This window comes from Chrysochloris asiatica, unplaced genomic scaffold, assembly GCF_000296735.1.
Source record: "Chrysochloris asiatica unplaced genomic scaffold, ChrAsi1.0 scaffold00090, whole genome shotgun sequence".
NCBI lineage: Eukaryota > Metazoa > Chordata > Mammalia > Afrosoricida > Chrysochloridae > Chrysochloris > Chrysochloris asiatica.
This window is the reverse complement of record NW_006408608.1, coordinates 9,477,717-9,499,083: the sequence shown is the minus strand read 5'-3', so window position 1 is coordinate 9,499,083 and position 21,367 is coordinate 9,477,717. Positions and strand designations below refer to the sequence as shown.

The window sequence follows — 21,367 nt, the reverse complement described above, 5'->3', positions numbered from 1 at the left end:
CGAGGCTTTTTGCAGCAGATTTGCTCAATGCAATATGTCGTTTGATTTCTTGTTTCCATGAGTGTTGATTGTGGATCCAGGTAAAATGAAATCCTTGGCAGCTCCAATCTTATCTCCATTTATCTGGAGAAAATAGATGCTGTCAGTTGGCCTATTATGAGGAGTTTTGTTATTGCATCACGTTATAATTCATACCGAAGGCTGTATTCTTTGATCTTCATCAGTAAATGCTTTCAAGCCCTTTTTGCTTTCAGCAAGCAAGGTGGTATCATCTATATACTGCAGGTTGCTGATGAGCCTTCTTGCAATCCTGTTGCCACATTCTTCTTCATATAGTTCAGCTTCTCAGATTATTTGCTCAGGATACAGATTGAATAGGTATGTTGAGAAGATACAGCCCTGGCACATACCTTTCCTGATTTTAGACCATACAGTGTTCCCTTGTTATGTTCTTGCTGCATCAGTTTTAGTGAAACATTTCCATTGGCTGTCAGTTAATAGGGTTCCTCTTTCTTGATGCTAGACTTCCTCTGAAGGTTGATGACTGCTACTTCTACCTCATGGTTTCTGATGACCTTGGAAATCTAAGAGTGGGGTTTTTGAAATCTACCTTCAGAAGTTGTGAGGACAGGGATTGGGGTAGGGGGCTGGGCAGAGTCTGCTAATGACTGGTCTTTTTCATCCCGGGTATGACCAACCCCAGGGCACTGCCCAGCTTGTTTTACCTAAATGTTTCCTTAGGGGGCGATACTTGGATTCTAACTTTGTGGCATAGATAGATAAGGAGTGTGTGGGATAGACTGAGCCATCTGGCTGCTCCGACTGCCCCCCTTATCATGTTCCCTGGGGTCCCATCCTGCCTCCCCCTCCCATGACTGCAGCACTGAACACTCCCCCACTTTCTCTAGCATGACTGGTTTGCATATGTTTATTGTTAGAAGGTTGTGGTTTCCTTTATCTGCCTTCTACATTCAGGGACTCTTCATTACAAGGGGGCTTCAAAACATTTGTGGAAAAATGGAATGAAAAGACAATGGAATTTTTCCATGAAGCTCCCTCATATTTCTAGCTTATTAAGGATGCCCCTTCATATGTTCCAGGGATGTTATGCATGAATTAATGTGTAATTTTTAAAGCTAGTGATGTAAAAAATTTAGATAAAATTCATAGAACAGTAAGTTGCCATTTAAACCATTTTAAGGTGCACAGTTCAGTGGGTTTTAATATATTCACAATGATGTGCAGCCATCCCGGCTGTCGAATTCCAGAATCTTCTCATCTTCCTCCCCTGCAAACAATCCCACACTTCCCAACATTCCACCCTCTCCAGTTCCCTGGGAACTACTCATTTACTTTCTGTCTCCATGGATTTGCCTATTCTGAATATCTTATAAGGAGTCCTGGTGGCACAATGGTTAAGTGCTTGGTTGCTAACTGAGAAGCTGACAGTTCGAACCCAGCAGCCACTCTAAGGTTGGAAGATGTGGCAGTCTGCTTCTGTGAAGACTTCCAGCCTCAGCAGCCCTGTGGGTCAGCTCTGCCCGTAGGGTCACTATCGACTGGACAGCAATGGTTTTCTTTCTTTCACTTCTTCTTTTGGTGTTTTTACCTTTGGTGTCTGACTTCTTTTATATAACATAATGTTCTTTTATATGACATGTTGAAGTCTTCATTCACCCATTTTTATGACTGAATTCCATTGTGTGGGTAACTTCATTGTGTTTATTCATTTATCAGTTGATGGGCATTTCGATTTTTTCTGCTTTTTGGCTATTGTGAATAATCCTGTTATATAAGCAGTCATGTCCAGGTTAGGTTCTTTCTTTTTTTTATTGGTGGACTTGTGTTTTCAGTTTCTTGGGTGTATACCCATGAGAAGAATTACTGGGTCATATGTAAGGAGCTCACACACAGTTAAGGAGCCATAGTCCTGGTGTGGTGTTGTAGGATAAACTCTGGGCTGCTAACCCCAAAGTCCATGGTTCTAACCCGCCAGCTGTTTCTCAGAAATTCTATACAGGGTTACTCTGAGTTGGAACAGGCTTGATGGCACTCATCAACAACAATGTAAGGATCCCTGGTGACATTGTAGGATAAGCACTGGACAGCTAATCATAAGGTTGGCAGTTCAAACCCACTTGTGACTCCTTGGGAGAAAGCTGAGGCTCCCATGAAGATTTATGGTGTTGGAAAGCTATGAGTTGGAATCACGTTAAAATGGCCATGGATTTTGGTATAGTAACTATATTTAACCTTTGAGGAAATGTGTTTTCTCCAATAGCTGCACCAATTTATGTTTCTACCAGCACTTAGACAAAGTTTCTGTTTTCTCCACGTCCTCACCAACTTGTTCTTTTAATAATTGGAGTATGTGAAGTGGTGTCTCACGGTGCTTAAAGTTTGCATCTCCCCAGTGATGATGAGCATCTTTGGAGATGCTTCTTCATCATGTCAACATCTCTGTTGGAGAAATGTTGAGTCAAATCCATGGCCAACTTTTAAATTGGGGCATTTGTTTATCTTAAATAACCATTTCTCGGATCACCCGTGATATGGAGAGTGGAGCCTGTACCATGGACCCAGCCTAGTATTTTGACCTCATTGCAGGAACATTCTGTAAAGCATAGCCGAGTGTGCCAGTGGCCCTGTCTGATAGAAGGCTGCAACAACTCCTTTGTCTACCTTCTGGACTGTCCCTGGGGGCTCCTCCCTTTCATCATCTTTCCCACCTTCTTCTTTGACCTCCTGTGTCTTAGATAACCACCTGCTCATGGGACTCCACCCACACCTGCACTAGAGGGACACATGAGAGACTGTGCATACTTAAAGTATACAATCTGATACATTTCACATAGCGAACACTACAATCAAGATACTGCACAGATCACCCTCAAAAGTTTCCTGAAGTCCCTTTGTCCTACCATTCCCCATCCCCAGGGAACTTTCTGTACTGTGGAATAATGTACATTTTCTGGAAGTTTATGTCCACAGAATCATGCAATATGTATCCCCCTTTGGTCTGGCTTCTTTCATTCCACATAAGTGTTTTGAACATACCAGAAGACCTGCCCAATGGAACAGCCAAATAAGCATTGACTTTCTCATTGGACAACCTCTGGGCAAATGCTTTGCTTCTTTCTCCTCCCAGGAGCGTCCCTGGTTCCCTTTCTCTTGTCACCTCCTTATCCCTCCCTTGACTTTTCTCTGTGTCCTTAGGTGATCTTGTGGAGAAGACGCCCTGCACAAGGAACTCCCCCCGTGTCTGTGAATGTCAACCTGGAATGTTCTGTGTCACACCAGCCACCAACTCCTGTGCCCGTTGCTTCACCCACTCCGTCTGTCCATCAGGAATGATTGTCAAACTCCAGGGTAAGCAGTTCCACCCACAGCCTGGAGCAAGATATGGGTCCATGCTGCTGTTTCATTCCTCATTCCCAACCCAGCAAATGACTTCTGGCTCCCACTTCCTCTTTCCTGTGGTCCAGACCATGTCTCCATTCTGAATGACAGGGCTGCATAAAGTGCCCACACCCCTGTACTGCCCCTTCCCTGGGACACCTGGTGGCCAGAGGTTCAGATCTGACTGGAGGAGGTCTTGGGCTGATTTGAGATGAACAACATAAAACAACAGGGAAGCCTTTGGAAGTTCTCTGAAAGATTGGGGATGGTCTCCTGTTTCACAATTGGGTCACTGACAGTTGGAGATGCCAGAGTTTGGGCATTGGGCTGGGTTGAAAAGAACCTCTTAGAAGGGAGGGTGGGACACAGATGTGCTTTGAACAACAGCTCACAAGAGGTGCCACAGCCATGGAAATGGGACAGGATCAGGTGAGACTTGTCCACCAGGGAGAAAAGTTACCTCTGCCCCTTCTGCCAAGCCCACATCCGCATCCTCTCCCCACCAATCTGGTCCTGTCCTGAACCCCGTCTCCTCCTACCTTTTCCCTGCCCTTCATCCCCCCGCCCCCCGCTTCCTGTGGATTTTGCTTCCAGTTATTTTTCCTGCCCCCTCGTCAATTCCTCCTCACATTTTTGCTCCTAGCAGGTAGCCAGAGTGACCTTTGCAAAACCAATCTGATAACTACCCACATACACCCTGCCAAAATCCCTCAGTATCTTCCTGTTATCCCATGACAAGGAATAATCCCTTAGCTAATTTTCCTGCACTGTTTGGCATCTCTGGGTTGCTGCCTTCTTCTAGGGTGTATGAACCAAAGAAAAAACCTCAGGACTCATTACCATCATTCCTAAGGTCCCAAGGTCCCTAACTAATCTGCCTTTTTCTCTCCACTCTTCAGAGCCTTCCTATGTTTGTTTTCTACAGAATGTCTGGAGTTTTCACTTGTACCTGTTATTGTTGCTAAGTGCCATTGAGTCGGCTCCAACTCACAGCAACCCTGTATAGGATTTCCGAGGAGCAGTTGGTGGGTTTGAACCACCAACCTTGCGATCCAGTGCTTATCCTACAGCACCACACCAGGACTTCTTGTACTTGGTGGTGGTGGTCGGTTCCGACTCATATCGACCCTGTACAGGGTCTCCAAGTCTGTAAATCTTTACAGGAGCAGAGAGCCTCATCTTTCTCCCGCGGAGCAGCTGGTGGTTTTGAACTGCTGACGTTGTGGTTTGCAGCCCGATTTGTAACCACTACGCTACCAGAGCTCCTTACTTAGTGGAGGGAATAAGGCACCATGGTGGTGCAATGGTTACACGCTTGACTGCTAACTGATAGGTGGGTGGTTTGAACTTACCAAGCACTCAGTGTGTGGGAGAAAGATGTGGCAATAGGTGTCTGTGAAGATTTGTTGTTGTTAAGTACCGTGGAGTTGGTTACGACTCATAGTGACCCTGTACAGGGTTTCTAAGGCTGTAAATCTTTACAGGAGTAGAAAGCCTCGTCTTTCTCCCATGGAACCGCTGGTAGTTTGAACTGCTGACCTTGAGGTTGGCAGCCCAACTCATAACCACTACGCTACCAGAGCTGTTAAGATTTACAGCATTGAAAACCCTATGGGGTACGTCTGCTCTGCCCTGTAGGGTCTCTATGACTTGGAATTGACTTGATGGTAATGTGTAAAGTGGGAAGAGTGGGGAGAAGTATGTTTATTCCATCTTCCCAGAAGTGGAAGTCTCAAGGATACGGTTCTCAGTACAGCATATGTCATGGAGGCTCTGTGTCCTGTGACCTCAACGCTCAGCACCGACCTCATTCTCCAGGCCCCCTCCTGTCTGCTCCTTCACAGCTCCACAAACCTGCCGTGCTTCTTCCTTCCACTAGGCCTTTGCATCTGCTGCTCCCTGACTGGTACAATGCTCCCTCCAGGTTCCTAAGAAGAAAGTTCTTACAATGTCTTGTTGTTAGGGGCCACCGAGCTGATTCTAGCTCATTGTAACCCTGTATGACAGAGGAGAACTTCCTTACGTGGTTATCTAGGCTGGTATGACGCTGTGGGTTCATGCACTTGACTATGAAGCCATTTGAACTTCAACGTTGGTGGTTCAGGTTCACCAGCTGCTCCTCACAAACCCAATACAGAGTCACTATGGGTTGGAACCAACTCTACAGCACTTTACAGTAGCAACAGCAATCTTTACAGAAAAGGAGACTTGTTTGTACAGTGGTTAAGTGGTTGACTGCTAACCAGAAGGTCAATGGTTCGAATCTACCAACTGTTCTAGGGAGAAAGATGTAATAGTCTGCTTCCGTGAAGATGTTTACAGTCTAAGAAACCCTAAGGGGCAGTTCTACTTTGTCCTCTAGCATGGTGACGAGTTGGAATTGGCTTGATGGCAATCGCTCAGATTTGTTTTTAGTCTTCACAGAGTCACTGTGTGGGTTTGAACCACCAACCTTTCAGTTAGCAGCTAAGTGCTTAACCATTGTGCTATCAGGGTTCATCGAAATCAACCATTGAAGCCCTGTAGAATACGGTTCTACTTTCATACATAAGGGGGCACCATGAGCCAACTCAATGACAGTTTTCTGACATACTCAACCTTGGTCTCACTGCCCAAACGGCCTGTCCTGACCACTCACTCGGTCCCACCTATTTGTCTCTGTCTTTAGGTGCTGTGAGGTCCATGAGCTCACTGTTATTTCCTCACTGCCTCACCCAATACCAGACAGAAGGTGCTCTCAGTAAATAGTTGTTGAATGAATATGGAGGCACCTAATGAGGGATCAGAGCTGAGCCTGGGTGGGGTCCCTTTAAATCTAGCCAAATTCTTCTTCAGTAACAGAAAAGCACTTTTCCAAGAGACACCCACGAGAGGTGCAGGGTGGGATAGTAAAAAGTGCTCAGAACTGGGCATCAGATACCTGGGTTTTTGCATAGCTTTGTATCTATGGGACATGTTCCCACAACTTTATGGGCCTCAGTTTACCTACCTAAAAAATGAGGAAGTGTGGCTTGAAGGCCCTTGAAGTCCTTTCCGGGTCAGAAACTCTTGCGTCTCTAAAAAAATTAGCCTCTAGCTCAGTCATTAAGGAGCTCTGGTAGCGTAGTGGTTACGAGTCGGACTGCCAACCTCAAAGTCAGCAGTTCGAAACTACCAGCCGCTCCACGAGAGAAAGATGAGGCGTTGTGCTCCAGTAAAGATTTACAGCCTCGGAAACCCTGTGCAGGGTCACTATGAGTCAGAACTGACTCCATGCTACTCAACAACAAGTGCAGTCATTACACCCTGTGTGGACCAGCCTCTGACTAGGGAGGCACCCTGAAAGGTGTTCATGATACTACCAGGTGGTGGCGCCAGAGTGCTCTTTCTGCGGCTTCTTGCTGGTGCTGTCTACGCTGGTTGGTACTTGGCTCTTCACAGGTGGCTGTTGAAACCCACTCAGTGGCTCTGCAGAAGATAGACCTAGTAATTCTACTTCCCTAAATGTAACAGCCTAGAACTTCCTGTGGGGAGCTGTTCGATTCTATCACATGCTGCCATTATGAGCTGTAAGTGTAAACTATGCACTGGATTTCAAGTTGGGTTGAAAAAAAATAACTTAAAACCTCTCAATAACTTTTTCTGTTGATTGCACGTTGATGAAAACATTTTGAATACATTAGGTTAAATAAGTGTGTATTAGAATTAATTTCACCTGTTTCTTTTTTTGCTTTTTTAAAAAAAGTGACTACTTCTTGTTGTTGTTAAGTGCCGTCTAGTCAGATCTGATGCATAGCGACCTTGTATAGGGTTCCCAGGAAGCGACTGGTGGGTTTAAACCGGCGACCTCGAGGTTAATAGTCTAGTGCTTATCCTACAGCACTATACCAGGGTATGCTGTTGTACCCATTTTACAAAGGAGAAAACTGAGGCTGAGAGGTTTACTTGCCTGGCACGGCTCGAGTGTGGCAGAGGTGGCAGGCAAAGTTGGGTCTGCCTGCTGGAGATCCCAGAGTGTGTTGCTCTCAACTCTGCTTTCACCCAGTAGTCTTCAGCACTCTTTGGGTTACAAGTAATAAAATCTCAAATTTTTTGGTTCATGTAACTGCAAAGTCTTGAAGTTGCTTTGGCTGAGTCCAGGGGCTCTATTACCCTCCTGCTAGCTTCTCTGCTTTCTTCCTGTGTCTGTAAGATTCCTAATCAGCAGCTCCATTTGGTGTCTCTACCAACCCCATGCTACTTCTGACATTTTCAACAACCAACAGCAAACCTTGCATTTGTTTGGAAAGGCCTGGCCTGGGTCTTGTGTCCATCCTGAACCAGGGACTATGACCTGAGGAGAGAGTGGCCTATTTCAGCCTGATCATAGGGCTCCTCCTGGAAGGGGTCACTTAGTCCCAGACCCTGACTGCTGAGACTGAGATTGGGACAAGTAATTCCCCAGGGGAAATCAGAGTGATTTACTCCAAAGGGAAACAGGTGCTTTCTGGCATGAACACCAGATGGTCATAGCACTTTCTGAGCACAGCATTCCTGACTCTGTTTTGTGGGGGTAAAGATTTATTCCTTGAGACTAAGATTATTTGATATCATCTCTGAAGACGTTGCTGTCTCCTTGCAGGCACAGCTAAGAGGAACACTGTCTGTGAGCCAGCTCCCCGAAGAACCGGTCCTGGTTGCCGCACCAGCTCAAAGGACTGCAAGACGCCTGCCAGGTGAATCGGTAGTTCTTTTCCTTCCTTTCCCCTCCAGCTGACCTTCAGTTGGAACAGTCTCAAACTCAGAAGATGTCCCAGGGCACAGCCGGGCAGGGCAGGGTGCAGGTGGTATCAAGCCCAGGATATTGGGACCCAAGAGTGCCTCTCTGCCAAGCCAACAAGTCACCAGTGGCCCACTGTGTGCCTAGCTCTGCCCTGAGCACTCAGAGCGGAGACTGAGAAAATACATTCCTGGCTTCTGAGGCAACTACAGTAAGCTAGTAGAAGCCCGGGGCTTGGCTATCCCTCTCTGTAGATGCCATTACATTGCCCACTGAGAAAATAGTTTCTATCATCCATCTCATGTCATCTTCTTTCCCAGGAACACCACCACTGCTCTGAACTCCTCAGCCACCTCCAGTGCTAGGACCATGTCCCTCGGAGAGGGACCAGTTAATGCCTCAGAAGATGCTCCCAAACCAATGAAGCCTCCCCACTCCTCCTCCTCTGTGGGGAAGCCCACCTCAGATTCAGGTAATCTCTCTAGGAGCGGTGGGTTGTCACCGAGGGCAACGGTATCTGATTGGTTATGACTACGGTGTGTGGTGGGCACGGAGGGTTGGGGGAGTGGGGCGTGGGTAGAGGAGAGAGATTCAAGGTCTGATCTCCTGGGATGTTGACAGTGAGGGCCAGAGGTAGATGATGGAAGGGCTTGTTCATTTAGCTACATTTTTGAGCACCTACTGCGGTGGTTTCTCTGCTATTCATAAGGTTTTCAGTGACTAAATGTTTGGAAGTAGTTCGTGACTCTTTCTTCCTACTTTGTCTTTGTCTGGAAGCTCATCTGAAACCTGTCCACCATGAGTGACCCTGCTGGTATTTAAAATACCAGTGGCATAGCTTTCAGAATCACAGCAACTCACAAGCCACCACAGTACAACAAGCTGTCATTGGACAATCTCTTTGATATCTGATGCGAGTAAAGTTTTGCTAAAGGTAATACAGAAATGGCTACAATCATACATTGACAGAGAACTTCCAGAGATTCAAGCCGAATTCAGAAGAGGCTGTGGAACAAGGGATATCACTGCTGATGTCCGATGGATCTTGGCTGAAAGCAGAGAATATCAGAAAGATGTTTACCTGTGCTTTATTGACTATGCAAAGGCTTTCAATTGTGTGGATCATGACAAGCTGTAGACAACATTGAGAAGTATGAGTATTCCTTTACACTTAATTGTGCTCATGAGGAATCTACCTGGACCAAGAAACAGTTGGGAACATGGGAACACTGAATGTTTTAAAATTAAAAACGGTGTGCGGCACGTTTGTATTCTTTCACCATACTTACTCAACCGGTATGCTGAGCAAATCCGAGAAGCTGGGTTCTATGAAGAAAAATGTGGCATCAGGAATGGAGGAAGACTCATTAACAACCTGTGACATGCAGATGATACAAGCTTGCTTGCTGAAAGTGAAGAGGACTTAAAACATTTACTGATGAAGGTCAAAGAGCACAGCCTTCGGTATGGATTACATCTCAATGTAAAGAAAATAAAAATCCTCACCACTAGACCAATAAACAACATTCTTATCAGTGGAGAAAAGATTGAAGTTGTCAAGGACTTCATTCTTCTTGGATCAACTATCAACACTCACAGAAGCAGCAGTCAAGAAATCAAACGACGTATTGCATTAGGCAAATCTGCTGCACAAGACCTTTTGAAAGTGTTGAAGAGCAAAGATGTCAGCTTGAGGACTAAGGTGCGCCTGACCCAAGCCATGGTATTTTCAATAACCTCATATTCATGCGAAAGCTGGACAATGAATAAGGAAGACCATAGAAGAATTGACGCATTTGAATTTTGGTGTTGTAGGAGAATATTGAAAGTGCCATGAGCTGCCAAAAGAACCAATAGATCTGTTCTGGAAGAAGTGCAGCCAGAGTGTTCCTTGGAGGCCAAGATGGCCAAACTTTGTTTCTCATACTTCAGACATATTGTCAGGAGGGACCAGTCACTGGAGAAGGTAAGGCGGAGGGTCAGAGGAAAAGAAGAAGACCCCCAGTGAGATGGATTGGCCAAGTGGCAGCATTGATGGACTCAAGTGTGGCAACAGTAGTGAGGTTGGCCCAGGATCGGGCAGTGTTTCATTCTGCTGTGCATAAGGTTGCTATGGGTCGGTACCAACTTGATGACACCTAACAACAACAACAACAACAACAACAACAACAACTGTGGTGGTGGTTCAAGCTCACCAGTTGCTCCTTGGAAACCCTATACAGTGTTGCTGTGGGTCAGAATCAACTTGACGGCACTTAACAACAACAATTGTGTGCCAGGCACTGTGGTAGGTACTGGGTGTATCAGTTCCTGTTCTATTTTCATAGTGCTTGCAATTGGGCAGAAAAGACAGAATGGATACTCTTTGAAGTATATTTAGAATCATGACACCAGTAAATGCTGAAGAACAGGATTCCAGGAAAAGATATGACTGGTGTGGAAGGTGGTTGAGGGACTAATAGGGTCAGGTATGGTATTTGAGCAGAACTCTAAGAAATGCAATGAAGTGTTTAATAACATACTAAAATCACCATTCACCTGTCAGTTTATCCTACTGTGGTGGCTTGCGTGTTGCTGTGATTCTGGAAGCTATGACACTGGTATTTTAAATACCAGCAGGGTCACCCGTGGTGGACAGGTTTCAGCTGAGCTTCCAGATTAAGACAGACTAGGAAGGCGAGGTGGACTACTCCTGAATGCTTAGCCACTGAAAACCTTATGAGTAGTAGCGGAATATCGTCAGATATAGTGCCAGAAATTGAAAACCTTATGAAGAGCACCAGAATATTGTTAGAGATAGTGCCGGAAGATAAGCCCCTCAGGTTGGAAGTCACTCTCAAGACAACTGGGGAAGAGCTGCCTCCTCAGAGGAGAGTGGACTGTGATGACAGGAATGAATTAAGGCTTTCAGACTGTTGGGCACAACTCAAAATGAGGAACAGCTGCCACCATCCAGTAATAATTAGAACACAGACTATACGAAGTATGAATCTAGGAAAATTGGAAGTTGTCCAAAATAAAAAGGGAATGCATAAAGATCAACATTAGTGAACTGAAATGGACTGGTACTAGTCATTCTGAATCTGACATTCATATGGTTTACTGTACCAGGATTGACAAGTTGAAGAGGCATGACATCACATAAATCATCAAAAAGAGCATTTCAAAACCTAGAAGTACAATGCTGTCTGTGATAGGGTAATATCTACACACCTACAGGGAAGACCAGTTAATACCACGGCTACTCAAATTTATGCACCAACAACTAAAGCCAGTGATGATGAAATTGAAGAGTTCTACCAACTTTCTAGTCTGAAATTGATCAAACACGGCTCAAGGTATATTGATAATTACTGGTGATTGGAATGTAAAGGTTGGAAACAAAGAGAAAGGATCAATAGTTGGAAAATATGGCCTTGGTGATAGACATGATGCTGGAGATCACATGACAGAATTTTGCAAGACCAATGACTTGTTCATTGAAAACATCTTTTTTTTAAGTAACATGAAAGTCATGGACCTCATCAGATGTAACACACAGAAATCAAAATGTAACATATCATCAATCAAAACAAGGCCAGGGGCAGACTATGGAACAGACCATCAATTGATCATATGAAAGTTTAGGCTGAAGTTGAAGAAAATTAAAAGAAGCCCATGAGAGCCAAAATATGACCTTAAACAGATCCCACCTGAATTTAGAGATCGTCTGAAGAACAAATTTGATGAATTAGACACCAGTGACCGAAGACCAGAGAGTTGTGGGATGACATCAAGAACATCATACAGGAAGAAAGCAAGAGGGCATTAAGACAAGAAAGAAAGAAAAGACCAAAATGGATGTCAGGAAAGACTTTGAAACTTGCTCTCCAGCATGTTGTTGTTAAGTGCCGTCAAGTCGGCTCCGACCCATAGTGACCCTGTATAGGGTTTCCGAAGAGCAGCTGGTGAACTTGAACCACCAACCTTGCAGTTCAAATGGCTTTGCATTAACCTAAAGATTTACAGCCTCAGAAACCCTGTACAGGGTCGTTATGAGTTGGAACATAACAACAACAATATAATAACAACACGGCACATAACAACAACAACAAAAATGCTGAATAGTCTGAGAAACTAGATTATACGAAGAAAAACGTGGCATCAGGATTGGAGGAAGACTCATTAACAGACTACAATATGCACCTTGCTTGCTGAAAGTAAAGAGGACTTAAAATACTTATTGTTGAAGATCAGCCTTCAGTATGGCGTGCTTCTCAATGTAATGAAAACAAAATCCTCACAACTGGGTCAATAAATAGTGTCATGATACATGGAGAAAAGATTGATTCAAAGACTTCATTTTCATTGGATCTACAATCAACACTCAGGGAAGCAACAGTCAAGAAATCAAATGGTGTATTGCATTGTGCAAATCTACTGCACAAGACCTCTTTAACGTGTTCAAGAGCAAAGGTGTCATTTTGAGGACTGAAGTGCACCTGAACCAAATCATGGTATTTTCATATGCATGTGAAAGTTGGACGATGACTAAGGAATACCATGGAAGAATTGATGCATTTGAGTTACAGTGCTGGAGAAGAATATTAAAAGTACTACAGATTGCCAGAAGAAGAAACAAATCTGTGTTGGAAAAAGTACAGTCAGAATTCTCCTGAGAAGCCAGATGATGAGGCTTCATCTCTCATACTTCAGACATGTTATAAGGATAGACCAGTCCCTGGAGAAGGGCATGGTGCTTGGTAAAGAGGGGGGGCAGTGAAAAAGAGGAAGACCCTCAAGGAGAGATGGACTGGAACAGTGGTGGCAGCAATGGGCTTAAGTGTAACAACAGTTAAGAAGATGGTACAGGACTAGGCAGTGTTTCGTTCAAGGTTGCTATGAGTCGGAACTGACTCGACAGCATCTAATATCAACAACAACTTACTACAAGGTTTGAAACTATTTAGCCACCCATGAGAGTTAGGTTTGGTGATGTGCTTCTGAGAAGTTTACAACCAAGAAAACCCTGAAAACATGGGATTGCCATTGCCACGAGTTGTAATTGACTTGCCTGTCATGTTTTTTGTTTTGTTTTCTTCTTTTAAGTAAGGAATGCACAGAAGAGAATCAGGCAGAAAGGGTAGGGGAGGGTGTTCCAGGCAGGAAAACAGCACGAGTAAGTAAACATGAGGGAGCACTGTCCCTTGATGAAGTGACCTAAGCCAAGGTGGCTGGTGGGAGATGAGGTTGAGGCCAAATCCACAAGGCAGGGAGGTCATTACCCAAAGTCTCATCGTTGTTTAAGGTGGGAAAGGCCTTTTAGTTGAGATGTGATAGATGTGTTAATCGCATTGTGAAAACATGATTTTACTTACTCTCGTATTTTCCTGAAAATATGAGAGTAAGTAAAAAAACAATGTTGCTACTAAGGTTGCAGTTCATACATGCACGAATTTATTCTAAACAAAATGTGTTTAACCGTGTCTCTGTGATCGGTGGATGGTTGCAGATAAGCTCTCTTAGTGATACACTTGTCTTAGTCTTGTTGTTGTTGTTAAGTGCCGTCGAGTCAATGCCAACCTATAGCAACCCTGTATAGGGGTTGCTGGTGAGCATGAACCACCAATCTTGCAGTTCAAATGGCTTTGCAGTCTGGCGCATTAACCCACAGTGCCACGGAAATAAATGATAGTTTTTTGAAATGCCGTGGGGGAGGATGGGGTGAGAAAACAATTTTGAGTTTAAGGCTAATTTCATATTTTTAACAAAACTCAAGTGTGCATTTTCCCAAATCAGATGCTTTATAACGTGTCAATGAGAATGCTCCACATAAAACTTTTTTTTTTTTTTAATTAAGCTGGATCAAGTGTTTTAAGGAAGGCTGGAAAGATGAATTCAAGGGAGAAAGGTCAGATCAAAGAGTTATAGAGACTGTGGTTTGGAGTGCCAGAGGGATATTTTTGGTAGATTTTCTCAGCGGGCACAGGACAATCACGTCAATTTATTTGGAAGAAATTTTAAGAAAATTGAAAACTTCATTGGTGAGAAAAGGCTCAGGAAAGTTGTGCAGTTTTTCCTTCACTAATGCACCTGCCTGTTCTTCAAGGCTGTCCTATGAGCATTTTGGTGGGAAACCTTACTCCGTCCACCCTATAGCCCTGATCTTGTCCCTTTAGACTTCTTTTGTTCCTCAGAGTCAAAGACCATTGAAAAGAAACATGCTTTAAGTCCCCTGAGGGTATCAACACTGCAATTTTGATGTGGTGTAAATCAAACAGGACAGAATTCTTTGAGGCAAGGCTTAGAGAGAGGGAATTGCATAGCCCATAGCCCTAGATAGGAGAATATATTAAGAAATAATAGCTTCCCATTTTGATATTTTTGTTTAATAAAGGTAGTTGTGATTATGTAGCAATATATTTTGGCTTATCCTTCAAGACTCTGGTCCTACTGACATATATATGGGCCTTTGCACTATACTCAAGATTTCATGTTTGGTCATGGGGAATAGGATACATAGCAAATAAACAGCTCACTGAATTCTTACAAAGTGAACCACCACTATCCAGCCCCACAGAAGGTCCTTCCAGAACCCTAATCATTCTCCTGCCCACCATCGCCCTGCAGCTAACTCCATGATCATGACTCTTACAGTAATCAATTACCTGCTGTCTCTCTACCTTTGCCATCTAAGCACACACCTAGTACATCTCTAGTTTAGTTTTACCAGTTTTGAACATTAGATGAATCATATAGTACAGGTATACCTCACTCTGATTGTGAGGTTGGCCCAGGACTGGGCAGTGTTTCATTCTGTTGTGCTATGTGTTGTTGTGTGTTGGTACCGATTCAGTGGCACCTGAAAATAACAAATTAATATGTAGGATTTGAAAAACAATGACTCTTGGTCCTATTGTTGTTAAGTGCCGTCGAGTCAGTTCTGACCCATTGCGACCCTGCAGAGGGTTTCCAAAGAGTGACTGGTGAGCTTGAACCACCAACCCTGCAGTTCAAACCAACTTTGCAGTCTAGCTCATTAACCCACAGTGCCACAGCAGGACTCCCTGGGTCCTAAGTCCTATAGATGTGTTGAAAACATCTCCTCCAGCCTTGTGGCTTGCTTTTTCATTCTTTTTGTGGGTCTTTTGATGAAGTGGCCTTAATTTTAATGAGATCAGCTTCACTGGATCTTTCCCTTTATGGTTAATGCTTGTAACCTGCTTTGGAAGTCTTTTCCTTCTGAAAGACTCAGTGGCTACCTATGTTTATTTTCTAGGAATGTTGTGGCTTTGCCGTTCACATTTAGATGTGTAATCATTTTGACTTGGTGTATGGTGGCAGGTAAGGGCCATATTTCAAGTTATGCATATGGGGAACCAGTCAGACGAACATCGTTTGTCAAATAGATTATTCTTCCCCTGCTGTTTTACATGTCATCTTTGTTTTAAATCAAGGGCCTATATATGTGTGGGTATGATTCTAGTCCATTAATGTATTCTGTGCTAATACTATAGTATCTTAATTATTGTACTTGGTAAATGTCTTGATAGTTGAACAGCTTCTTCAACTTTGTTCTCCAATAGTATATTGGATATTCATGGTAATTTGTATTTCCATGTAAATTTTAGAAGCAGCTTTGAAATTCCATGAAAAGTTCTCTTGGGATTTTGCTTGGGTTTGCATTGATTTATAGATTAATTTGGGGAAAACCCACATTTTCCCAATATTGAGTCCTGGTATGGTGCTGTGGGCTAATGTGTCAGACTGCAAAATAGTTTGAACTGCAAGGTCAGTGGTTCAAGCTCATCAGTGGCTCCTTGGAAACCCTACACAGGGTCACTATGGGTCAGAATTGACTTGATGGCACTTAACAACAGCAATAAGCATGCAAGAGAAAGATGAGGCTTTCTGCTCCCGTGAAGATTTAAAGCCTCAGAAACCCTACAACATCTATAAACAGGAGCCCTAGTGGTGCAGTGGGTTAAGTGTTGGGTGCTAACCACAAGGTTGGCGCATCAAACCCACCACCCACTCTGGGAGAAAGATGAAGTTTCTGCTCCTGTAAAGATTTACAGTTTCAGAAATCCTACGGAGCAGTTCGAATCTGTCGTACAGGGTTGCTGTGAGTTGAAATCAACTCAGTGGGCAATGGGGATGGCCTTGCATGAGCCTGGGATGGCCTTGCATTTGTTTAGTCTTCTTCAAATTCTCTCAATGGCTTTTTATGGTTTTCAATATAAAGCTATTGTAAATATATATAATAAAGCTATTGTACATCTTCTTGTTAAATAGATTTTAAGTTATTTTATGTTTTTAACGATGATGGAAATTGTCAGTATTTCATACTCATCATCATTTATATTATTTTGAACTATTTGAAATTATCAACATTTGACCCTTTTTGATTTGCAGAAGCAGCAATTTCATTTGGTTCAATCTAATACATAAAAATTCAGCTGAATCTGATATAGTGACATGATCCCCCAACTACCTTGCTAATAAATTCACTATTAACTCTAATCGAATCATGAAGGAGTTCTGGTAGTGTAGTGGTTACGAGCTGGACTGCCAACCTCAAAGTCAGCAGTTCAAAACTACCAGCCGTTCCGCGGGAGAAAGACGAGGCTTTCTGCTCCCGTAAAGATTTACAGCCTCGGAAACCCTGTGCAGGGTCACTATGAGTCAGAACCGGCTCCACAGTACTTAACAACAACAACAATTCTAATCATGTATCTGAAAATCCTTTTGGGTTGTCTGTGCACTCAATGATATCACCTATGAATAATAATAGCTTGATTCTCCTTTCCAAACATGATCACTTTTCTTTCTTTTTCTTGCATTATTGCATTGGCTAGGATCTGTAGAAGCACAGTGAATAAAGTTATAATAATGGGCATCCTTGCCATTCTGCTGATTTCAAAGAGAACATCGTGGCTGTTGTTTAGAGCTGGGATGTGACCTGGCAATACCAATGGGGAGAGGACTCTGTAAATAGTGAAGATGGTGGATACAGAAGGGTAGAGCGGGGTGGGGGCAGTTAGGAAGCAATTAGTGTTCTTCTGTGTGACTTTAGGCATGTTCCTTCCCTGTTTAAGTCTCAGGGCTCCCTCTGAGAGGTAAGACCAATCTGATACATGGGAAGTTTGGGAGAAAGCCATGGAGCTGTGGGTTTTGAGGTTGGGGTGTGTGCCTACACCAAGGCAGTGTTTCTCTGCTTCTTTCCCCAGGGCTGTCCACACAACAGCCATGCCCACAGGGGTCTTCTGACTGCAGGAAGAAGTGTGATGTGGATTACTACCTGGACAAGACTGGCCGCTGCATGGCCTGTGTGAGCTGCTTGCGAGGTAAGGGCCTGTCCTTCAGGGGCTCCTTCCAGGGTGGGCATGGACGGTGAGGGTTGGCTCAACAGAGACCTACAGAGGCAAGGGTGGGCAGTCCTGGGTTTGCTCTTGGACTGCTCAGTCTTCCAGAGTGTCAGTTGACCTCTCTGGTGCTTTTTCTTTAAATTGTATTGTTGTTGAGAATATATATACAGCAAAACATACAGCAACTTGATCATTTTTACATGTATAATTTAGTGACATTAATTACATTCTTCAAGGTGTTCAATCACTCTCTTTTTCTGAGTGGTTCTGCCCCCACTAACATAAACTCACTGCCCCATAAGGTTCCAATCTAATCCCTTTTTTAAAGTTTTTGTTGTGAATTGAGTGGAAGTTTACAGGGCAGATCATCAGTTTTACATTCAACAAATTATATAGTTTGTTTCATTACAATAATTATAATCCCTTCCATGTACTGGTGTGGCGCTGTGGGTTAATGTGCCAGACTGCAAAGCTGTTTGAACTGCAAGGTTGACGGTTCAAGCTCACCAGTTGCTCCTTGGAAACCCTATACAGGGTCGCTATGGGTTGGAACCAACTCGATGGCATTTTACAACAACGACAACATGTGCCATCAATTAACAGTATTTCTCTCTATTCATTTTAGCTTTTTTTTTTTTAAACACTCAAACATATATAATAATTTACACTACCAAAGGGCACATTCTTCAAGTCTGCCTTCTGGCTGCCATCTCTCAGTCCCTCACTTTCCATCAATCTAGAGTCCTTAGCTGCTCTCTCTCTCTCCATGTTCCCATCTCTGCCTCCATCTCTGGTGTCGTTGCTTCTCTGGATAGGGCCTCGCATTCCGCTTGTGTTCTTCTCCCTTGATGGTCCTAGGGTCCTGTGTTTCTGGACTGTAAGATTAACTACTTCCCTGTTTTGTTTTGTTTTTTACAAAACTTCCACCTTTACAATTGTGAGAGTCGAAATTAGTCATGATAACAATTACTCAATATTGAATTATAAGAATCTTATCCCCATCTTGTTTTACCAGACCCATCTAGGCAAGATGAAAACTATTCAGTGGGGATTCTGTCTTCCCCCGCACACCCTTAAATTAAATCCCCTCTTGAAAACTTGTGAGCCTGTCACTTTGTGCCTTTATTGCCCCCTCACTCCTATCTAATCTTTTGAGTTGCTGTTATCAATTTAATCCCATATAGAGAGTTCTTAAAAGAGTATAATGAGTAAAGATCAACCAAACCAAACCAAAGTCCTTGCCATTGAGTGAACTCCAACTTATTAAGACTCCTTTGGTAGCATAATGGTTATGAATCGGGCTGCGAACATTAAGGTCGGCAGTTCGAAACTACCAGCCTCTCCACGGGAGAAAGATGAGGCTTTCTGCTCCCGTAAAGATTTACAGCCTCAGAAACCCTGTACAGGGTCGCTATGGGTCAGAACCAACTCGATGGCATTTAACAACAACAACATAGGATAAAGTAGAACTGCTTCTTACAGTTTCTGACACTGTAGAAAGAAGAACATAGGAGAACTGATGCATTTAGATTATGGTATTGAGAAGGATAGTAAAAGTACCACAGACTGCCAGAAGAGCAAACACATCTGTGTTGGAAAAGTACAGTCAGAATACTCCTTAGAAGCCAGGATGGCAAGAGTTCATCTCTCAGACTTCAAACAGGTTATCAAGAGGGACCAGTCCCTGAAGAAGGACATTGGTAAAGTGGAGGTTCAGTGAAATAGAGGAAGACCTCAACGAGATGGATTGTCACAGTGACAACAGTAATGGGATAAAAAACAACAACAACAACAACAAAGAGTATAACTCTCAAGACCGACCTGTTTTTATTTTTTATTTTTACTAGTTAAGCGAAACTATTGCTTGATTTTAAGAAGACCCCAGGGGATATTTTTGAACCAATAGATTCATTTTGGAAGAAGTGCAGCCAGAGTGCTCCTTGGAGGCCAAGATGGCTAAGTTTCGTCTCTCATACTTCAGACATATTGTCAGGAGGGACCAGTCACTGGAGAAGGATATCATGTTTGGTAAGGTGGAGGGTCAGAGAAAAAGAGGAAGACCCCCAATGAGATGGATTAGCCAAGTGGCAGCATTGATGTACACAAGCGTGGCAATAGTAGTGAGGTTGGCCCAGGATCGGGCAGTGTTTCGTTCTGCTGTGCATAAGGTCGCTATGGGTCGGTACCAACTCGATGGCACCTAACAACAACAACCACAATTGTCTTGAACTTCCATTCATTGTGTAGCATGTATCAAGACCTCATTTCTCATTTTGTTTATCCATCCATCTGTTGATTGGCATTTAAGTTGTTTCAACCTTTTGGCTATTGTGAATAGTACTGCAACTAACATTTTGTACAAGTCTCTTGGCAGCTCTGTTTTCAGGTCTTTTGGGTGTTTATCTAGGATTGGAGTTTCTAGATCAAAAGTTGAGTTCCTTTTTTTCAGGAACTGTAGTTGTACCATTTTGCATTCCCACCAGCAACAGATAAAAGAGGTTCAAGATTTCTCACATCTAATAGTTGCTATATTCTTGTTTATTTTTTTTTCTGTCTTAGTCATCCTGGTGATGGTGGTGGCGGTTGTGAGCCATTTGTGATATGGTACCTCACTGATAGCTAATTATACTGAGCATCTTTTCATGTGTTTGGTGGCTATTTGAATATCCTTTTTGGTAAAATGACAATTTAAGTCCTTCACCCATTTTAGAATTACATTATTTGCCTTTTTGTTCTTGTGTTTTGTTTATTAAATTCTTGTTGGATATATGGTTCCTAAATATAATCTTTCAATTGGTAGCTTGTCTTTTTGCTTTTTTTATAAAGTTTTTTTTTTTTTTTTTTAACTTAGTCCTTGCCCCTCAGTCAGGCCTGACCTTGCTGTGTACTGTGCCCAACTAATGTGTATTATGATCAATGCTTGTTCACAACTTCAAAAGGTTCAGCACCTCTGCCAGCTCCTAGCTGCCTGCCGTGGAATGCCTATGGCCCTGCATATCTGAGGAGACATTTGTCAGAGTTCATTTTGTTTGTGGGGTTTCTTTTCATTTTCTTCATTGTAATTGTTTTATTAAATCTTTCTTCTTTTCCTTTTTTATTTTGATGTGGAGGTGTATTCTCTTTGAGGTTACTCTGTAAGTCATGAATTTCATCTCCAGTTTAAAACTGTCTATTTTATCTTGAAACATACTTGACTTCCTCATCTTTTATATGTTCTGCATCTGTACTATTCCCTTTGTTTTCTTTGTAGTTGTCTTCATTATAAATTGGTATCTCTGGTTTCTTATTTTCAGGTTGTTGTTTTTTTGTTTCATTTCACTTTAAATACTTAAATAGCTGCAAACACTAATAATTGGAACTTGGAATGTATGAAGTATGAATCAAGGAAAATTGGAAATTGTAAAAAATGAAATGAAATGCATAAGCATTGATATTCTAGGCATTGGTGAATTGAAATAGACTGGTTGATATTGGCCATTTTGAATCTAACACTCACATGTTTTGCTATGCTGAGAATGACAAACTGAAGAGTATAATATTCATTATCAAAAAGAATATTCCAAGATTAACCTTGAATGTAATGTTTGTGTCCGGATAATATCTATACACCTACAAGGAAGGTGGGTCAATACCACTATTATTCAATTTATACACCAACCACTAAAGCCAGTGATTATGAAATTGAAGAATTCTACCAACTTCTTCAGTCTGAAATCGATCAAACTTGCAATTAAGATGTATTGATAATTGTTGGTGATTGGATTGCAAAGGTTGGGAAAAAAAGATGGATCAGTAGTTAGAAAATATGGCCTTGGTGAAAAAATGATGCTGGAGATTGTCTGATAGAATTTTGCAAGGCCAACAACTTTTTCATTGCAAATAC

At 42.8% G+C, this 21,367-nt stretch overlaps 1 protein-coding gene across 1 annotated transcript in view; it reads left to right on the top strand.

Moving 5' to 3' along the window:
- The window catches only part of TNFRSF8 (tumor necrosis factor receptor superfamily, member 8), a 121,379-nt gene that overhangs the window by 35,780 nt on the left and 64,232 nt on the right, over positions 1 to 21,367 (top strand). The window contains exons 7-10 of the mRNA XM_006866425.1: positions 3,217 to 3,369; positions 8,000 to 8,093; positions 8,458 to 8,609; positions 17,347 to 17,463. Coding sequence (XP_006866487.1) covers positions 3,217 to 3,369; positions 8,000 to 8,093; positions 8,458 to 8,609; positions 17,347 to 17,463 — 516 coding nt within the window. The remainder of the gene's footprint in view (positions 1 to 3,216; positions 3,370 to 7,999; positions 8,094 to 8,457; positions 8,610 to 17,346; positions 17,464 to 21,367) is intronic.